The following is a 21,741-nucleotide window of genomic DNA, read 5'->3' as shown; positions in this document are numbered from 1 at the left end:
GGGATGGAAGAAACAAAAAAACCAAAATCCGCAGCCAGCAAGTTTGAATGAAACTATTAACTGACTCTCTTGGCTGCAAGAACAAAACTGATGCCAGCAGGGAAGGGATGCAGAATGATCATGCAGATTTTATTTTAAAAACAAGATAAAATCAGTTAGAGGAATCTCCAGCACTACATTTATTGAAACTTGAATGCAAATAGCTTCAACATGTTTGACAACTTGGTGCTTCAATGAAAGCTAAAGAAAACTCCAAAACCCAAAAATATCTATTGATTCTCTAGTTTTTGGATTTGCAAGTAACAAAGCATTGTCTGGTTTCATTCATGGGAGTCTGTTTCTCTGCTGACTTTGTGAACTATCACATCTTATCCCACTGATTTCTGAGTGCAGCAGTCTGTGCTAGAGATCAGCAGTTACTAACTAGTAAATAACGTGTAAATGCTAGCTCTAAAATGCATGAGAATGGTCTATCTTGCTATCTATCTGGAAAGCCCAGTCTACTCAGCTTTTATCTGAATGCATCTGAGATAACTCTATGCAAGAAAAGGAGAGCACAGCCAAGGCGCTCTACAAGGCCCCTTTATACCAAACTGCCTGAGATCTGGACTGCCCATCCTGTGACACCTTTCATAGTTGTATTTACTACTCAAACTGCAGCCCAGCAAAAGAGCTCATGCCCGAACAAATGAGGCCTTACAAATACCAGCAAGTCAGAGTTATTTTAGAACTTTGATACCAGTCACTGGAAGTCAATGTCAGCATTCACTTACCTTGAATGCATTTCAGTTAAACTCTAGATTAAACTGCCTGATCAAGAGAAGAATCAGATCTTCACAAAAGGAAAACCAAGACCTGACCTATTACCATAGCTAAAAAGTGACTACAATGAGAGAAACACAGTTTGGGAAGACCTCAAAAAACTGCAATGCTAAAAGTGACTTGTCAGCAATGCTATAGAAAGGCAACCAAATGGCGAGAGCAGCTGTGTACTTGAAAGGGGGTGAGACAGGGTGGTGGACTATAAAATTTTGTTACATGCGGGGAGAGATCCTGCAACAGGTTCAGCTCCTCCTGGAAAACGAGCCCCTCACTTGCTTAGATGTGAAGGGTACTGAATACATCCCTAGTGTAAGTCAAGACTAAAAGAGTTTTGGCATGAAATACTTTTTGAAATACTTTTTAGGCTTTTTTCCATGGTATCTCAAAAGAGCAGTCTTTCAAATTTTGTCCGAGTGTAAAAGCAATCTCTTTCCTATCTTTGCTGCTCATCAACTTTTAGAGCCAGCAACACTTACAGAAGCCTCAGATCTGACCTCCTGTGTCAGCCAAGTGTTGATAATTCTTTTTGCTTTGTGCCCTGCATTGATGGTCACATCTCCTTTCATGCCATGCCTACAGACTAGCTCTAGCATTTCAAGGAAGCAGCTGAGCAGGCTGGAAATTCCTTCTTTCCAGCTCTCCCACACATGGCTGAACTATGACTAAGGTAGTGCCTTTTTCTATGATGTTTTATTTTCTTCCTTTTTTCTTCCCTCTTTCTTTTTTCCCCCACTGTGGCTGTTAACACCACCTTCTTGTGTAATAGGGCACTTTTAAATCATCCCCACTGGAAAAAACTGCATCTCCAGAGCCAAAGCCCAGGTCTGAGACACTCTGGGAATGCAGGTGGATGGCTCCAATTCACTTTGCCTCAAGAATAGCATCAGGCTCTTATCTGGAGCAAAGCAAAACAGATGTCAGTGGGGCATGAAGTACAGGAATGATGGTAAATGTTTTCTGCATTTAGTTCTCATTCACATCCAGTTGGCCCAATGGGAAGCAGAAGCCTGTGGTCTAGAAGGAGGGCTCCAGCCTGAGGCTCCAGCTAATAGTGCTTACCCCTCGGTGGAGAGGCAGTAGAGACTACAGTAGCAGGAGGGGATGTGCTAATATGGGCTCACTATGTTTTTCTAGCCAGAGCTTGTGACTGGGTAGCCTGTGGGTTATCACAACAAGCCAGGCTGCTGGCTCTGGGTGCACTGGGGCAATGTGGCAGGGCAGAGCTGTCTGAGGTGGGCCCACTTGCCACCATCCACCCAGAGGCTCCTTTGAGATGCAGGGGCCGCCCATGCAGGTCTCCCAGTGGGTACATCTGCATGTGAGGTGGAGAAGAAAGGGAAAGAAGGACATCTTTTTATCTGAGCCTTGAATGCTGACTCGGGATGATTTATCTGAGGTTTAGAGCGCTGGGGAGAAATGAAAGATCTCCTGCATCTTTGCAGTGTAGCAAAACTGAATCTAGTTTATTCTAAACATGCACTGATTAACAGCCTGTTTATTACCCCACGTACAGAAAATAACAATGTCTGGTAACAGGAGACGCCTGACACTGACCTCTCCATTTAGCCTCTGTTTTTTCTGATTTCACCTTAATTGGGATCAGTAAGGAGATACAGCCAAAGCAGATCACCAGGGTGAGTGTCACAAAGCAGCTGACAGCTTGTTCATCCATATCAACACACAGATACATCAATTAAATTGTTAAAATTAATACAGTTTTCCATTTACATAGAAAATACCCACTTGAAGTCCCAAATTTATTGGGAGCACTTGATGAGGTTAGGATCTCATAAATTTTGACAGTACAATAAATAAAGTGCTTTGTAGGAGCTATTGTGCACCAATCCTCTACTTCCCCACACACATCTTAAAAAGACAGCGGGCAGCCGGGGAGCTCAGCGGGAGCAACTCTCGGCGCGTCCCTCCCGCCTCTGCCCCACAGGCTGGGACTGGGGGAGCATGCTGCCTGCCCAGCACCTCGGCAAACCAGCTAACCCTCCTGCCACGTAAGTGGGATTCATTCCTCCATTTAAAAAAAAAGATATGCATACCAAAAATCAATCTGAAAGAAATTCTGTAAGCTGAACCCAGGACAGAATAACACTTTCATTTAAGACCATACAACACAGAAAGCAACATGCCATTTGCAAAATGTCTCGGAGGATGTTTTTCACTTAGTTTTAATTTATCCACCCTCTCAAGCTTAGCTTGAGTACGAATAACCAGACTGTAAAATAGCCCTGAAAATGCATAGAATACAAGACTTGCTTTCACAACAGATCTGTTGCTCTACCTTGAGCTATAGGTTAAGGTTTGGCCAGGTTAAAATGAAGATAAATGGAGTAACAGCAGTGAAGGTGTGCAGTGTGAAAGCAGATCTGACTGAAGAGTTGCACTGAAGCCACAACATACTTCAGCAAAGATAAGCCCAGAGAAGCCTTAAGGTATTAGAAACACAGACCAAGCCAGCTAGGTATGTAAAGGTAACTTTAAGGATAGGAAGACTCACTGACCTCAGAAAAATTGCCCAACTGCATAAAGATGTGTGCTCATAAAACTATGTGTTGACTAGGGCAGAAACTCTAAAAGGTCTGGTTTTGCTTAAGCACTGTATATTTTGGGGCACTCCCCTTAGATTGCTTTCCAAGCACACATTCCAGACTGAGCATCTTTTCCGTGAAAAAGGTAAAGGCAAAAAATATAAATGCAAAATCTTCATGAAAAGAAGTGTGATGCATATCTCTTCAAAGTAGGATACATCTGAATGGGGTGCAAAACAACTGCTGTCCTAGAAATTTCAAGGTGTTTCAAACAGAAAATGAAACTGTAACTCGATATATCATAATTTCAGAATTTTATAGCATGTGCTCAAAGGCAGGACGTGGAGCCAAAGATATTCCCCACTGCACTTAATATTATGGGAGGTAAAATTGCTTTTCTCTACAGAACCTGCTGTTCAGCATCTTGTTTTTGCTCACTAGACAGTCCATCCAAACTCAAGGCGATGACAAAAAAACAATTTTGGCTAAGTAGAGCAGTACCTCTAAGCTCCCACCATTCCTTCTGTAGCTTCATTTCCAAGAAATATTGTGCTTCCAGTAGCAATAGCATCAACCTCAAATGTAGCATCAAACTGTTTGCTTATTAGCAAACATTATCTGTCCTGTTTCCCCTGCTGCTCCTCACTGACTGTCAACAGGGCTCCTGCTTTGTTTGACTTGAAAACGCAATACCGACTTCTCCTCTCATTCCCATTTCCTAATGGAATCTGCCCTCATGGGCAATCGGCCATGACTGAACCAACTCCTCCCCATTCCTTTGACCTCCTTTCTCCTAGTTTATTTTGTAGTGCACTTTCCCCACTGCAGAGCCAGAGCACATAGCTATTCACTCATCGGATTTTCATACAGTTTGCACAGTTCCCCTCCTGATTACTGAAAATATTGCCAGTGCTTTCAAGTGGAAGGCCCCTCTGATGGTGTGGAGACTTCACCAGAAATATTTAGAGTGCTGATCTTGAGGTCAGTTCTCCAAACACCAAAAGAATCCAGGCACTTATTGTCAGAAAATCTAAATGGCATTGGCTCATCCTGGCAACTCAGACTACATAGGAAGGACCATCTTGCACCTAAACACCTGAAACAGGAAACACAGATAGGATCCAACATTCAGAAGAAAATCTTCTACATCCACCTACCTGTAAAATAATTCAGGCCATATTCTGTGTTGACCCTTGTTCAATAATCTTTCATCCATAGCTATACTAGACATGTTGGTTTTGTACTGGTATAAGGAACATGCTGTGGTACAGCCTACTCCTAATTTTTTTCTACTCATCCGGTTAATTTCTTAGCCTTGCTTCCTGAACTATTGTCTCACTTCAAAATGAGCTTTTCAGGGCAGTTTAGAGGTGGTGAATGAGCACTGCTGAAACCAGATCAGGAAGCAGCCCTCCTGTAGCATGGCAAGTTGACAAGTAATCTAGGAGATGCTCCAGGGAAGATGCACATCACAGGGGGTGAGTTTTCAGCACCCACGATCACTAGCAAAAAATAAGCTGAGTCTCTTCTAAATATTTATCTCACTCCAGGTTGGATTTTGTTTTAACAGGTATTTGTAAGCATTGTGGCATTATTTAAGGAGCTAGTTATTGTTATGCCAGTACTGCACTAAATAGCTGTGCCAGTCGCTTGGGCAGCAAAGGCAGAGGCTGGAGGGGGAAGGGGCTCTGCAGCCAGAACATTAGCTCCCAACAGGACAGTGGTGGAGGCATTCCAGTGAGCTAATTCTGTGGCAGTGTCAGGAGCAGGTTTTATTTACACCCAGCCTAATGGTGTGCGACTCAGTCATGCATGTTACATGGAGCCTTCACCGTGCACAATAGCCTGCTGCCATTTCCTCTATTAAATCATTCCTATGTTCATGTGGCTGAAAGCTCAGTGCTGGCATGCAGTAGTCAAGCGTGTAAAAAATGATTACTCTGATCCCTTTCAACACAGATTTGCTGCATGAAATGGCCTGGCTTTGACCTGGGAAAATCAATGCTGTTGTTTTAATGAACAACAAAAAAAATTGGAGCTGAAGCCTGCACTTCCCCTCCTGCTGTTTCCCCCAGGGCTGTCCAGCCAGCAGTCACATGCATAAAGTGGTCACCTGCATGCAAACAGCTTTTTCATGTATAATTCTAAACATCCTTTGTCATGGTAAAAGTATAATGCATGATATCAATTAGCTACCTTCACTTGTAAGCAAGTTAATGTAGAAATGCTGGAGATGCCTGAGGCTTTGTGATACAAAGGGCAATTTTCAGCTCTCTGCACTGTGCCTTAGGCAGTCTAAACATGAACCAAATTCCTTTTCACTTGGATTCAACAAGAAAAGCTCAGACTCTTTTTGCTGGTGTTTTGTTTCATCATTATCATTTTGGCCATGTTTCAAAACGTGATGCTTTGTAATACTGGTTGGAGATAGGCTTTCATAATTTACAGCCTGTGGATTCAGCCTCTAGCTTTTTCTGCTGCTTTTGTAGGCCTATGTGCTTCCAGAGAGTGAATATGTTTGAATACAGAGTTTTCAGGGCTTTCCAGGAACCTCTAAATCTCCATCATTAAAATCATCCAACTAGTCAAATCCAAAGCGCACAAGTAATAGAGAAAAATGGACTCTAATTGTACATAATTATTGTCATGTCTTAACAGTCTACCTTTTTATTAAAGTGTTTAAAATCATGTAGCAATTTGCTTTGCTTTGGTGGTGAAACTTAGTACTGAGAAAGAGCCGCAAGGAGTCATGAAACTTTACTGCAAAAGCCATAAAATGCTACACCAGGAATCTTTAATTATCTGTAGTCAGACAGGGTACCCATGCAAAGATTAAAGCGTGTGCACAAGCGCACACACACATACCTGCACACCAATCCTATCCTTGACTGACAAGAACAGAGTCCTGCAAATGCTGAAACACACAACTCCAACTCAGGGCAGCTTAAACTTCAGGAAGTCACCATTTGGAAACCTTCATTGTCCCCCAGTCTTGTCCACACTCGGCCTTACAATCCATAGCATCCCTTAGATTTTTGTTTTCTGATGCTCGTTGATACTCGACATTCAGGAAGGCTGAACTGGCCCAGTCTGACCCAACTTGAAAGCACCTTACATGTAAGGACTTCCTCCTCCAAGTCTCACCTCTTTGACAGTCTCCTTCCTTTCCACTGAGTCACACCTTCCTCCCATGCCAGGTGGCACGCAGTGGTCCCCACCGGTGTGTTACGATTGCTGCACACTTGCTGCTCCCCCAAGCCTGCACCAGCCACAGCCCCAGCACCAGTAAAGCTCCAGGCTCAGACTCAGCTCCAGAAAATCTCAACTAGAGAAACCAAAGGAGAGCCACTCCCTGGCAGAGGTCTGTCCCATCTTGGCAGAGCACTGCAAGCAGTGATAGAATGCAGCTCTCAGGTCTAACCTGATGTCACATGGGACAGGGACTCTCTTAGGCACCCAATCCTATTCCCACAAGGAACAGAAAAGAAAACAGCCTCAGGAAGATCTCTGTGGTCTCCATGGAAAACCTTGTTTGTGACAAGTCACCTCAGCAGTCCTGTTCTGCTGTCCCCAGAGGAGGTCTCCTTACATGCAGTTTTGAAAGGACCAAGGGGCTGGAACCTATAAATAATATCTGCAGGGGAATGGGAAGTAAAAGGCAGGAACAAGGCATTCATGCACATTACATGGGAATGTAAATAGGGCCCGGCTTTACTGGGTAGACCTCACTAGAGCCTGGGCTCTTGCTTTGCTGTTAGATCACAGCAGGCAGGACCTGGAGCTAGCACCAAAGCTGCATCTCTGAAATCATCCAGTCATGTTTTGCCTTGAGAATTATTTCAGACTAATGCATCCAAACTAAACTGGGGACAAGATGCTAACAACCAAAGCAGAAGAGCAGGAAGTAGGTAAGTAACACTTCTGATCTAAGGACCCTGCTGTTATTTTTTTCATACCACCATTATCGAGTTTTATGAGCTGGTAACCAGGGAACATGGAAATTACATGAGTTGCCCAAGGTGATACAGCAAACCAGCAGCACAACAGAGAATAGAGCATAGATCTTGCAAGTCCTAATCTGCCACCCCACCTGCCTCCCTCTCATACCTGCTGTGTTCCCAGGATACAAATCTGGCTTTGGCAAAAATGAAGTTCAGCCTGAATGCATTTCCAGACAACACACAGGAGTACATACTATAAAAGCACCCTTGTCATTGCCTTTCCACGAAGCAGCATTGGGCCCTGGCACTTGCAATTTCTGAGGAATTAAAAAATAATGTATGATTGGTACTAGTGATGACCGCACAAACTATGCTCTAACAATTCAATGCCCTGCTCAAGACAGCCCTGCCTACCCAAGAGAGAGGAGACTAGAGCCAGAGTCAGATATATGGCTGAGATGCCAATTGCTTCTTACAGGGGAAAGGCTAATGGAGTGAGAGAGAAATCAGAGAAAACATAGTTGCAGAGATACTTATGGGCAGAGAGGGAGGGAGAACCTGCAGCAAAAAGAAACAAATGAAGCCCTCCTCTCCTCTGCTCAGCAAGGGCAGGGGACAGAGTGCAGCCAAGATAGTTGAGGTTGAGGTCAGGAGTTAAGAGTGACAGTAATTGAACCCTGGATCTGGCTCTGTAAAGATCTCTACCTTCTTTTCTCCACCGGTAAAATGGGATCTAGAATAATACTTACAGCACAGGGTGGATTAAAAAGCAGCTGTACAAAGCTGTGAAAAGTATAGCTGTAGATCAGGGCTAAGTAACTGTGTTTCTGCCATAAGCCAGTCACTTTGGTGCAATATATGCTGACACGATGTTGTAGGACCCATGTTAAATGCTAGAAAGATGGGAACGTTTATTAAATGGATAGGTTAACTTCAGGGGAAAGACTTGTGTTTCATGATGTAAACATATGATTTTCAATAGATACCAGAATGCAAGAGGCTTTTTTATTATTATTTCCTTTTCATTTTGTACACACAATACTGGGCTGCTGTGAACTGTACAGGTACCCAGGCAGAGCCCAAAATTTAACCTAAGGCTAACACTGAAGGATATGAACTAGCTTTATCTTTCTAAAGCTGTCAGTGTGGGCTTGATGCTTCATGTATGACATCCAGGACAGAAGCACCCACACATACAAATAATGCACTTAAGAGCTTTGAAAGACAAGATCTTAATCTCAAGAAAAAAATGATGTCTTTCCAATGTGTCAGAATTTCAGAAGTAATTGTGAGATCTGACAGGGCTGCTGGTGATTCTCTTAAAGACTCTTTATAGCTCCTCTTACAGGGGCCTTGGGCTGATTCATGTTGATCGTGTCTGACAGCTAGCATTTCTGTTAATAATAATCATAAATAAAGTGGACAAGGTTGTGTGACCTGAAATGAGCATATCTATAGTGCCATATCCATTACCGCACAGTGGATCTGTGACCGCAAATCAGGAAAGGTCCAATGCTCTTGACACTATGTATTAAAATAATATCTGTCTTTTAAAAACTCAGAACCTTTGTCTGCTATCTTTTTCATTAAAAAGTGTTTCTTAAGAGAGAACATTCACACTAGAACAGACCTACAGAAAGGAGATATTACAGAGGATGAAAGATTGCAAACCTTTGCAATTTTTTTGTTTATTATGCAATAAAAATATATTTGTGAACAGCTCTATTCTCTCTTATATCTCAGTTCCTCCTTCATGTTCTCCTGCGTTGAAGTCATAATCTTGGTTTTATGCCATCATAAATCTGCTGACATCTGAAAAATTATACTATTATCAAACACATCAAATCAGAATTATGATTTCACTGCTGCAGGACCAAATGCAAACAGGAGCTGGGTTATAAGAAAGTGAAGCCTTATTAATTTCTGGGCAGTGGTTTGCTGCTAGAGATATGGAAGGTTGTAAAGATTTTTTTTTTTTAAATTTGCATAAAACCCCTGGTTGTACACAAATACAAGTATAAGTCATTCAAAACAATACAGGAATTATTCTCAAAAACAATAGGGAATCACTCTCCAAAGTAGAGTATTAGAGATTATAAACTCAGAATCTCTCCACATCAGGTGACAGGCTGAATTAAGAGAGAAGCTTTGCAAATTACTTTGAGGAGGTCCATGTGCCAGGCTTTGCCAAGCCCACTGGGGCAGGCAATTTCCAGGGACACTGGTCCTCCACTGAAAACCCTCCACTCTAGAGATCCAGGTCCAGCAATGGGTAGATATCTGCAATGTTACTGAACCCAGAGAGAAGAACTAAACCATACAAGAAATTGGAATAAAGAGATTAATCCGCTGACCAGCAAAAAAGCTGCATTTGGTGAAAAAGACAGGTCAGGTATTACACAGCAGTAAAAAAGCAGCAAAGCTTTGACTCTCCATGTTCCCCACTAAGGAAGGATTCCGGCTGCCCCATCACTCACTGCCTTTGCATATCTGCACAGCACGATAAACCAGCGTCGCTGCTCTGCCAGGTAGGTTCAAGGCTGACTAGACCATGGAAAAGCCTCTTCTCTCCAGGTGTCTTCCAGACTGCTACAAGAGCAACCTGAAACCTGAGTCTCAAACAGCCCTCTCTTCATAGCTCCCTTTTCATGGCCCCTGACACAATGTTCAGTCCTGCACAGGGGTTATTGAAAGCAGAAGCTGTGAGCCAAAATATAACCTTGGTATAAAGCAGTATTCTGTAAATCTATAATTTCAGAAGATCTGAAACTCTTCTGTAATTACAACACAAAGGCAGTATTTTCCTCGGTCATACCTCTAGCCTTGTCCAGTCTCCAATGTGCTATCAAAGCACAGAGAAGTGAAATGAAACAACTAGTTTTGTGAACAAACAAATCCTGGTCTCCTACTGATTTAGGTCTGGGATGAACTCTGGAGTCTAAATAATCTGCAGGTTCTGCCTGAAGCTTTTCTTAGAGTACTTTTTTAAAGTATCTGCCTAGGGAAGGGGGGATGTTCTCTAATGTCTAATAAGGAAAATTGACATTGCAGTTTTCTCTCTGTTCCCTCATCTGCACAGGTGCCTGTTTTCACAGAACTTGATATATTTTTGCATTTAAGTGTCCTGTGGAAAAAGTCCGTATTATACAGGCAGTTTCTCCACAAGACACAACCCAGTTGTCAGTATACATCCACAAATGCCATCTCTGTGAACAGCTTTGTTTCCCTTTTCCACAACATACAAATTATCCTACTTTTTCTTGCAAGATATCATTAAAAAGTTTACATTTGAAAGCAGCTATTAGAGGAACAACTCCTTAGAAAGAGGAAAATTAATTTATTACCACATAAACTGAAGGGATAGGAAAGATGTTTTATCATAGGATACAAAGTTAACTTCAGAAAGATTATTTCATCACTTGGCCTGTGCTTGCATTGTGTAGAGCGATCCCTTTCAGATGCATCCTCTGAACAGGTAGAATCAGTCATGCACTTATAAATATGGTTTTCATAGCGGCATCTATTGTATTCACATCTGTGCTGCACATGTTCTTCCTGCTACCACAGTCAACAGCAGAAAGAAAGGGAGAGTTACGCATCACTCAGTTCGCTCACTGCAAGTGAATCCCAGAGGTGAGAATCCCAGCAAGAGGAATGGCTGGTGAATTAGGAACTCTATGAGAATAACACAATTTGGACAGATAGTGCTACTGTAGGAAAAGTAGCCACTGGTATTTCACATACATGTGCACACCAGTTCAAATGTCAACGTGCATTTTTTTCAAAAGCAGGCAGGACTTGCACTTCAGGTTGGGAAAACAACACCCAGGAAAAAGGTAAGGTGATCAGCTGATGGATCCTCCTCATCACTGCCCTGCAAACTTCTGAAACTCATTCTGGTGCAAAGATGTACCAGTTGCAACTGCACAGACTCCTGGCATGACCCAGGAGGTTACTGTCATCTAATTAAAATGTCCTGATGTAACGTGAAAGCTACTGGGGATTATATCTGAAAAAAGCTGAAGTCCTTCTAAGCCTTACTATGATCACTAAAAAGGTTTCAGATTTGCAAGTGCTTCAGTGCAGTGGTTCATATATATTATTATTATTAATATAATTTATTATGTGTTATAAATAAATTACTGGGAAAAGAGAGACTCATAACTCAAAAGTTAAAAATCAAGAGTCTCAGAGGCAGGATAACATCTTTCAAGGGGCATGAACACAACTTTGTTCCATCTCCTAGGTGTGAAGAAGGAACTCAGCAGTGGTTTCAGCTGCAGGGCATCTTGTACCTTTAGGCATCCAAAGCAAACAAGGAGCAAAAGTGGGCTCACAACAGATACTGCTATTCAGCAAGTCTCTGGTCTTGTACTGATGAAACACAAGCATACCAAGAGGGGAGTCTGCCCAAAGTGTTTTAGAGTAACAGTTACATTTCACCACTTCACAAAGGCATCTTTCTGGAATCACATCTGAAGAGTATTTGTATCATTAAATATTTGAATGTGGCTGCCACAGCATCACTAACCAGTTTTAGGGATAAATGTTCTTCTGTTCAAGTGAAGTAAGCCTAAGTGAAATGAGTGAGGGGGAGACTCCACTGCAAAGGCAACGTAACCACACAGGATTTGTGCATGTCGTAAAACGAAGAAATGCAGAGCCTAGGACACTTACCCTGGCCTTGCTTCTCTGCTAAGAGATATAGCTGGTACTGAATTAGCTCACCTTTAGGGCTAGCCTCCTCATCTACTTAGCTGCTTTTGTCTGAGTCCCTCTTTCACAGCACCGCAAGCTTACCTGCATTTGATCGTTTCTTTGGGGTTTTGAGACTTCGGCACCTGCCACTCGCAGAGCTGCTGTTCTCGCTCATGGAGTCTTGTGCTGAAGATGCGCTGCCCGTCGCCTCGCTGTCCCTCATCATGCTCTCATAGCCGCTGCTCCCCCCGCTGTGATAGAAGAGGGCAGTTTTCCCCATGGCAGGGGGCAGCTCCCCACTCAGGACACTGCTGTTGTCACTTCCATGGCCACTGCTGCAGCGGTGAGGTTTCCGAGGAGGGGTGATCTTGCTGTAAGGTGAGGGCAGCATGTGAACAGTTGGCTTCTCATCCCCGGGAAGGCCCCCGCGCTCATCTGCCTCCGAGCTTCCCCGTGGCTGTAAGCCCCTGGCACTGGTGCTGCCCTGGAGCAGTTCTGAAATCCTCCCGTTGACAGCCCGAAGGGGCAATTTGGAAGCAAGGCTGGAGCCTCGGTTTCTGCTGAGGGACTGTGTTGACCAGGACATGTTCTTCCCACTCGGAGGCAAACTGGAGCTCTGCCCTACAGATTGAGGCAGAGACTTGGTCGAGAAGCTGAGCGTTTTGGTGGCAGAGGCAGACAGGCTGCGGGCCTTGGGACTTGCCAGCAGGAGCTTGCTGACCGCAGAGATCTTTGACTGGCTGGCTTTTGGGGAGGCACCTGTGGACTGGGACAGGCCTGAGTTGGTGGGTGAGGACATGACACTGCGGCTGAGGCTCCTTCCAGCCCTAGGCATAGTGGTGTCTTTGCCAGGGCTCATTTTGGAGCTCACAGAGGACAGGCTTTCCGCTCTTTCCAGCGACAAACATTCATAGTGGCTTCCTGTAGACCTCCCGAGGGAGTTGGTCCTGCTGGCGAGCTGCTCCAGTTTGGCACTGAAGAGCTTGCTGCTGCTGTTGTTGCTGCTGCTGTCAATGCCAGAGCCCTTCTGTTTGGCATTCAGCTCCTCAGGGAAGCTGGCCAAGAAGGACCCGGGCTGGCTGGAGGGACTGCTTGTGGTGCTGCTGGCTGTGCTGTGCTGGGGGCTGGCTCTGTTCTTCTGATCCAAGCTTGACTTTCTTACCGGTGGCAGAGGAGGGGTTCCTTTGGGACGAGTGAGGACACAGTGTTTGGGAGAGGCCACTTTCTTGTCGAGGCTAGCCTTAGAAAACTGGGGGAGGGCAGGAGAGCTGACTCCGCTACTGTCAGTAGCAGTAGGATGGAGGTGACTGTCAGGCTCCTCTGGCTTGCTTGCCCTGAGGAACCCTCGAGGGAGGCTACCATTCTTCAGGCCATCACTCGAATGAACAGGGCTTTGGGTTGCAGAGCCGGACGCTGTCACCTCACACCCATCCACAATCCTCTTTAGACTGTCAGATCCTGGGGAGATAGAGGCATCCCCACTGCTGCTGCTGCTGCTAAACCTGTCCACTGAGGACTGCTTTGTGCTGTGCTCAGGCTTGGCTGGAACTGTGGCCATGTCAGCCCTCAGCCCATCACTGACCCCAGAGCTATTGTTTTTTACATCTTCTTCTCTCTTCAGCCAAGGGTCTTCAAATTTGATATCCTTCTTAGCACTGGATTCTTTCCCATCATGGGAATGAGCAACCTTTGGGTCTGCAGTTACTGCCGGTACAGTGTCATCAGTGTCTTGTGCTTTGAAGGGATTAACAGCAATACATGGATACACAGTAATGTTTGTCTTCATTGGGATGTAGCCTTCACAGCTGTTGAGGCCTGCAGTGTTTTTGATTGTGACAGTTGTTTTCCCTAGAGCTGATATTTTACAGCCTTTGATGGGTGGCACTTTGCTGAAAGCTTCCTCCCCCATTTCCGACAGTATAAGCATGTTGTCAGTCACTGGCTTTTGTTTGTCACTTACACAAATCATGCTGGCACTTTGTATGGTGCTCGCAAACTCGGAGACAGGAGGTTCTGCCATTGCTTCCCCATGCCCATAGCATGCCTGGGCTATGAAACTGTGGCATGACTGTTCACCATCACTCCCTGTGCTCATTTCACTCAACCATGAGCTGATGGATGAGCGCCTGCTGCCATCATCTTGGGACTTGTCATCCAGGCCCAACTTTGGAAGGGGAAGGAACTGTGTGATACTGACTTCAGACACAGGAGCTGCACTGGAGTAACATTCAAGATCTTCAGATATGCTGCTGATAATACTGACTGGCCTAGAACCAGAGGCCAAAGCCTGCACAGAGCAGTCACTGTTAAAACTGATGATGCTGGTTGGGCGCCCGTTGTCAAGGACCCCACTAATGGTTAGCTCTTCTACAAGGGTGAACACCAGCTCATCCTCGCCATTCAGCTCTAATGGCTGTTGCACAGTCACCATGGTGGTGCTCAGAATCTCCTTCTTGGATTCTGGAGAAATGCTTTGTTGCCCATCTTCATCAAGAACGGTCTCTTCAAAATCCCCACTGCTGGAGGACACTGGCTTCTTCATGATCTGAGGGCTCATGCCTACAGGTGGGGTCCGGATTTCTGTCTGCAATAAAGATTCACTAGACATCATTCCAGCATCCTTAGTCAGGGAAGCCGGTGGGGGAGTGGAGCTGGGTAGGACTCCTTTCTGTGTATAGACCTTGCACCTCTGGGAAGGAGAAGTTGGAGGCTTGTACTCAGATGTTTTTGAGAGGCTTGCAATGCCAAGCCGGGGCGAACCCATTGGCCGAGGTTTGCCTTCCACAAATCCACAGGTGTTGAGACTTTCTCTGCTGCTCTGCAAGCTGGTGCTGTGTGCTAACTGACAAGAGCTATGCTCTTTACTAGAGCTGCCTGTTACACTCCTGGGAGAAGAAGGTGTTGAAACATTTGTAAGAGCTCCAGAAGGAACAGGGGAGTGATTTCTCTTAGTTTTGCTGGGTGTTGCATTTGTATTTTCCTTGGCTTCTCTATCAGGATGCTGACATTCTGGCATTGTATCTTCCTTATCTGAGTCTGGTAAGTGGCTAAGCTCTGCCAGCTGGGTTGAGACAGAGCACTTAGACATCTGGTCCGAGCTAAATTGAGCAGGCATCTCTTCAAAGGGAAATTTGCCGGTCTCTTCACTGCCATCTATGCAATCCAGCCTCTCCTGGAGCTCTGCAAAGGTGTTGCACTTCAGGCAGTCTCTTTCAGATGTGCTGGGCCCTGATTCACTAACTTCTTCCAACCTGCCCTCGTTTTTCGTCTTTTGCAGAGCAGGAACTATGGGAACAAAGTCAGGGGGACCCTCATTATCTGTCAGTTCCTTATCAGAAAGGGCCGTGCCATTGGGGCCAACGTAAATCACTGTGTCACATGACTGCTCACTGCTGGATGAATAATCAGGATCACTTGATAAATGTAAAATAGGGAAATCTGGGTCAACAGTGTTTCTAGAATGGAAAGGCCTCAGCTGGGTTGGCCTCCGCATCCTGCCCTCCTCACAAGAGCTCTCTCCTCCAGAAGAACTTGATGTGTACTGCAAAATGAGAGAGAGAGAGAGACCACATTGCAAACAACTCCTCGCACAAATCACATACATCAAAAGGTCACAGTCACATCTAAAATGAGAAATCTCTAAACTAAGGCACATAGCTCCGAAGCTCCTTATCCACAGTCCTACAGCAAACACACAACAGTGTTCAATGGAAACACAATGCCCCAACTCTGTGTTCCACTTGAAATCATGACACTTCCAAAAAAAAGTACTGAACAAATAGATTAGGATCCCTTCCTTAATAGAACGAGTCCAAAGAAATCAGATATTTGGCAAAGGGCATGCTGATTTTGTGTGTGTATGTGAAGAGGAACAAGAAAACTCATTGCACAATTAAGGCACAGAAAATAAAGACAATCCCCATTTGGTCAGGCTACCAGTGTTTGGATTTGAATAACGTGCACTCAGAGGTCTCTGGAGACACGCTGCTGTGATGATGTGGGGACTGAATCCCTTCACTTGTCTCTCCAATTCATTGACAAAAAAGCTTTTGTCAATCCATAGACTGTCAATTTAAATGAAATGCATAAAATTAACTGTTGTTCCCAATTCACACCACAAGGTCTGCAGAAGGAACAGGACTCTAAAATATGAAAGTGGATACAGCCCATTCTTACTCTACTTCTTGGGAAATCTAACACCTGTATTTAGAAGCAGTGGGAATAAAAAGGGCATCAATGCTGGCAATGGACACACTGCTTTCAATATATTTTGCCCCTGCTCTCTCTGGGAAGCATAGAGAATCTAAGTCTTCATTAATCCAAATTTCCTTTAACTCTACAGCAGTTTTATTCCTTATTTCATTAGCACTAAGAGCATAACTGAAAATAAATGCTCTCTACCAGCTATATCATTAAATGATGCCAGCTTACAATCCTGCTATAGCAGATATGTCTGAACTCACTCCTCTATATCTGAAGCTGAAGCTTTATCCTTCCTAGTCTCTGCTATGTGCTCTGAGCCACTTGCCTAGGACAGTGTATGTACAACCCACGCACTCTGGAATTGATTACTGGATCTTGTTACATGCTGCTCTACACTATTAAGAATCCTACAGGTTCCTTCTTCCTCCCTCCTCCACTATTACAAACAGGGAGTTATACATTCTCTTACCTTAGTTTTCTTTTTCTTCATCCTGAGGACCCTTGATGCAATCTGGATGGTGGACAGCGTCTCAGCGTAGTTCCCCGCAGCAGCTGAAATGTGAGCTATCATTGTGGTGCGGCAGTTCATATTCCCCAAAGACTCCCGAAGCAACATAGTGAGCTTGCTGTCTCTGCAAAATAAAATGAATTAAGGCTACATTAGTGAGCAAGGTTTCACTTTGACCATGACGATGTGACTTGGGTCTCAGCAAGATTTTTTTCTCCTCTTTTTAATGGAATACTAATTAGTTTCCCTCCTCAGGTTTGCACTGTGTTTTGTCTTCAGCTCAGCATGCTGAAAGACCCTGGACTACAATTTAAACTTCCTTCCTCTTCCCAGTTCCCCCTTTCTGTCTTAATCTGGCCTCAGTCCTTCTGCACTGTTACCTCTGCCAGGACAGAGATGCAGACCACTGTTTAGGTGCCGCTACAGCAAACATCAAACTGCTGCCCTTTTCCAGTGCGCAGTGTGCAAGCAAATTCTGGCCCAGCTCTGGAGGACGAGAGGGCAGTGGATTAGATTAGAGGACCCAAATTTTTTCTTGCCTTCTAAGGCCCTGGGTAACTCAATAAGAATAATAGTTAAATCACTGAAATTAATTTTGGATTATGCTGGTGAAATACAATTCAATCAAGCCTTAAGACTTTGCACAATTGTTCTTTCATATTAGATCTTTTCTTCCACTGAGGTAGAAATCAAATTTTCTGTTCTTGCCATTTACTCTATTGTTCAGCACAGGATAGCTTTTGAAATGCTGATGCTGTATTATGGGGCTGCCTGTGACTGGACTAAGAATATGAATTTTAACAACAAAATGATGCATATGTAACTCTTCTGTGGTGGTCATCTAATCTTGTAGTCAGAAATGTATGATATAATTTTTAAAGAGAACTTTAGCTACAAGGTGTACAGCTTAACTGGATGGTTAGTTGGGAAATGGCACCCTCTTGAAAAGAGCCTCTCCTACACTAAAGATTGTGGATGATAGTTACATATGGCTGAAAGCAAAGACAGCAACAGCCTGATATTTATCTGTTGCTAAAGAAATTGCTTTCACTGTTGTAAAGACAGCAATACCTTCAGTGGCCGGGGATCAGATTTTTGGGGCTCACTGTTCAATATCTGCTAATGACCTGTGGTGCATGTGTGCCCTTGGTTGTCCACTTAACATTTCCAGCTCACGGGAATTCTACATGAAGCTGCAATTGCTGGGAACTGAAGCTATGCCTACTGGATGGGAAAGACAAACACCAAAATTCTTGAACCTCTCTTTTTGATTGAGTAAACAACAGCATTTGGGATGCGTTATTTTGATGCATCTAGCAATAAGTCTGGGGAGCTCATAAATTGTCCTTCTCCTGAGGTTTCCAGTACTTGCAATTTCAGCTAGGTTAGCAATACTGGAAATAAAACATCTTTTGTTTCAGGATTTCTGCTTCCATTTGCTCCAGACACATTGAAGACAGTCTGGTGTGTCTGAGAAGCAAACAAACATCCATAAGGACTATACTGAGACAGCCTCACTCATTTAACTTGTGACCTAAGGCTGCTTTGAATCCACAGATCCAGAGTTAATAGGTTGCTGTATCTCAGGTTAGTGGTCCTCCTTTCCATCAAGGAATAATTAAGATGTCAAATTTTGTACATCGGTTACTGCCACTCCAATGCAGAGTTACACAGAAATTATTAACATCTGCACAGAAATCAATACCAAGCCTTTCATTTGCTAGTGCTTCTATCATAGCAACACATGAGACAACAGGGGAAAGGGCAAAAGAATACATTCTGAACATGTCGGTCTCCTGAGAATACATAACCCATGCAGCCAGCATCAGCACACTGTGTCATGGCTCTCCAAGAGGTATATGCATTATGAATATAAAATAATCTGTGCCATCTGCCTTGTACTGAAATACACACTTGCAAGAACAATGATGGTACAGAGGAAATTCCTATTCTATAATTCAAATGGTCCTCTGACATATATCAGATAGGAACTAAAGGGCAGATTTGTTTAGGATTAAAGCCTGAAACATAGCAGCACAAAAGCCCAGCCAACACTGATTTCTAATTTTAGAGTTTGCTCATTCAGCACTGTCTGCATCTTGACTATCAACTTCACTTTGCACCCAGACAAAACAACTAGCTTCATGTCACTACTGTACATTGAAAAATAAAATAAAGAGTAAGAAAGGTGCTAAACACAGATTTTTGTCAATTCTGGACATTGTCATAAGACAAGTTCACCTGTTCACAGTTCACTGATCTGTAACAATAGCACCTACTAACTTCTAAAGGAAAGAAAGGAAATCAAAGAGAACATAATAACACAAAAATGTGTGGCTTAATTTTCAACTCACCCTATTCTCCTCAAGTAAAATATTGGTAAAATACTTTGGAAGTCTCACTGAAATTTGCTTGACAGACAGTATGAGACAAAGTAGATGCTTTGTTCTTCTGAATGCTGACATGGCACTTCTGCCTGAAAAAAAATAAAGGCTCTGCATTGTTTCATTAGGTGATTCATGAGCTGGTATTTGCAAAAGCCAAATTTCCTGTGAAAGCAGAGTTTTGCAAAGAGAAGGTCTGCACTTCTGCGCTGGAAGAGCTGTGAGAAGGAAGAACTTTGTTGATCTGCCTGTGCAAACTAAACTAAGACACAGGAAATTCTGAAGAAGCTAACAGAAGAGCTGCTGCTCCTGGGTGCACATTGCTCCCTGTATTAAGCAGAGAATGGTTTATAGAAGGTCCCAGATTTCCCACAGCAGCACGGTGAATTGCACCAATGTCTTTATAGCAAAGAGGAGATCCTCAGGAATGCTATCAGTCCATTTCTATTCTGCTCCATGAGCAATGAAATGATATGCCAGAGGAGCACAATGACCCCATTTTATACACCTGTCTTAATTTTAAATGTACTTCTATCCCATCCACTAATGGTTTTATAGTTTAGGAAATTTACCATAACCCATCATGAATATGGGGATATAATACACAGAGAACAATGAAGGTGGGGTTGGAAGGATACCACACTTCAGACTCCAAAGCCTGTATATCAGTAAGTCCACTCTGCAGCCTTTTCAGTACTTAAAAGTTACCTCATTTTTCTAACCGCATCACTTGGTCTAGTAAAATACATTCTTATTACTTGTAAATATTTTCTTGCCTAGCTCCTTAGATCATTATGGCAACAGCAAAATATTACTAAATACTATTCATACGTCCCACACAGGTAAAACCCCCAAATAAAGTATGCAAAGCTCTACCTCTGGAAAAGTCCAGAGGCAGGAGCCCTGGGGGCAAGAAACTAAACTCAGATGTCTCTAGGAAGTATGTCAGCAGGTATGGTACAGAGGATCCAGAAAGGAAGAACTGTGCAGACTGCCAGGCAGAAATCTCCAGTTCGTTCTATGGAGTAGCAGCCCCCCACATGGAAAGGAGCTCTCTCTTCTCCATGCTGCTCCCTTACCTCCTCCATAATTCCACCCTCTCACATTGCAGCAGCTACTGGAGGACTCATAGTGCAATTTTCTGACTCTCTCAATAGCTGCCACTAAGGAACCCTAGCAGGTATTAAAACTCCCCAAACCAGAGACGGTAGAGCAGCAGTGAGCACAGTGTTCTCTGTTACTTCTCTTCTGAGACTTCACCATGCAAACCGAGATCAGTGTAAATGAGTTCTTTAATTGCTCAGTAAGAAGTAAAAATGTACATCTTTATGTTCCTCTAATACATATCTGTATTTTCCTTCCTCATGAATGATTAATTATAGTCAGATTCAAACAATACAGAATCTTTCATTAGAAGAATGAAGATCATGATACATTTCCTTGGAGGACACTGCCTAAATCCCACTTGCCTATGTGGATTAAGTCAAAGTCTCTAATTTCATGACTGGATACTATTTTTCCACTAGACTCCTGCCTCAATCATTGCACAGGATAAACAATGCTCAGTGAACAAGAAGTTATGCAGTCTTTCATTTAATCCTTGCCTTTTTAATGTGCAGACTTGTGCTTTATCTACTGTTAGAACTATACAAACTCAGCTTTGAATCCAGAATGACTGATTTCTTCAGAGGCCCTTTTTTTCTATGTGGAGCTCATCAATGTAGTATCAGATGAATGCCTCTGAGGTGAGGTACATAATCCCCCGATAATACCTGCAGCACTGAAGACTTCACTAAGTATAAGTGTTTGGTGTGAAGCACTGATCTTTCAAAGAACTGAGCATTATAGTCTTTTGTATTCAAAGTACAGCTAACTTTGACTTCTGTTGCAGAGAAAATGGGGTATCTGATTCTCAATCTGGGTACGCAAAAAAACAGGGACATATGGTTAATAGAACACCTAAAATTTTTAGGAATGCATTGGCAGAGCCAGTTCTCAAGGCAATACCAGTTCCCTTCAGAGCACAGCCCTTCTCTTCCACAGCCCTCAGTTCCACTTTCCATATGCCCTCCAACTTCTGTTACAAATTAGGGAGGGAATTTATCAACAACAACCACTATTCTGATTCACCTCCAAAGCAGGTCTTCTATCTGCCTTGAAAAATATGATAATTCTAGGGGTTGCGGGGGATTCCTGCAAAGAGAACACAATACATAGCCCATGGGGCTAGAGTAAGTTTGCCAGGACAACCGTAATTCTGGCATTTTCTGCCCCTGTAGCGATTGGTCTCATAATCCAAATGCTCTTGTTATATATTTTTATGTAATTTCATGTGCATTTGTGTTTATACTTCCATGACACATCAGCAAGCCTGTAACCTTTCTATGTATTAAAAAGACTCAGTTGCTGAACTATCTGACCAGCTGGCAGCAGCAGCCAGCTGCCACCTTTGGATGGACAAGCAGCAGAGAAGGAGAACATGACTCCCAATTTACCATGAGGTTTTGCTAATATTAGCTGCCTGCAGAGAAACAGTGAGACTCAGGAGAATTGTTGCACTGTAGAAGAGCTGTGCTCCCACATGTTCATATCTTTTTTGCCATGCTGTTCTCTCATTAGACAAACCTGTTCTCTTCTATCAATGT

General features: G+C 43.5%; 1 protein-coding gene across 1 annotated transcript in view; it reads right to left on the bottom strand.

Moving 5' to 3' along the window:
- KIF26B (kinesin family member 26B) overlaps positions 1–16,836 on the bottom strand; it is a gene marked incomplete at its 5' end in the record, with an annotated part of 22,277 nt that extends 5,441 nt beyond the window's left edge. The window contains 2 exons of the mRNA XM_029085210.1: positions 12,104–15,542; positions 16,674–16,836. Of these exons, the coding sequence (XP_028941043.1) occupies positions 12,104–15,542; positions 16,674–16,836 (3,602 nt within the window). The remainder of the gene's footprint in view (positions 1–12,103; positions 15,543–16,673) is intronic.
- Between the last annotated feature and the right edge of the window lie 4,905 nt (positions 16,837–21,741).

The sequence above is a fragment of the Antrostomus carolinensis genome, unplaced genomic scaffold (genome assembly GCF_000700745.2).
Source record: "Antrostomus carolinensis isolate BGI_N321 unplaced genomic scaffold, ASM70074v2 scaffold22685, whole genome shotgun sequence".
NCBI classification, from domain to species: domain Eukaryota; kingdom Metazoa; phylum Chordata; class Aves; order Caprimulgiformes; family Caprimulgidae; genus Antrostomus; species Antrostomus carolinensis.
This window is presented reverse-complemented; position numbering and strand designations above follow the sequence as displayed.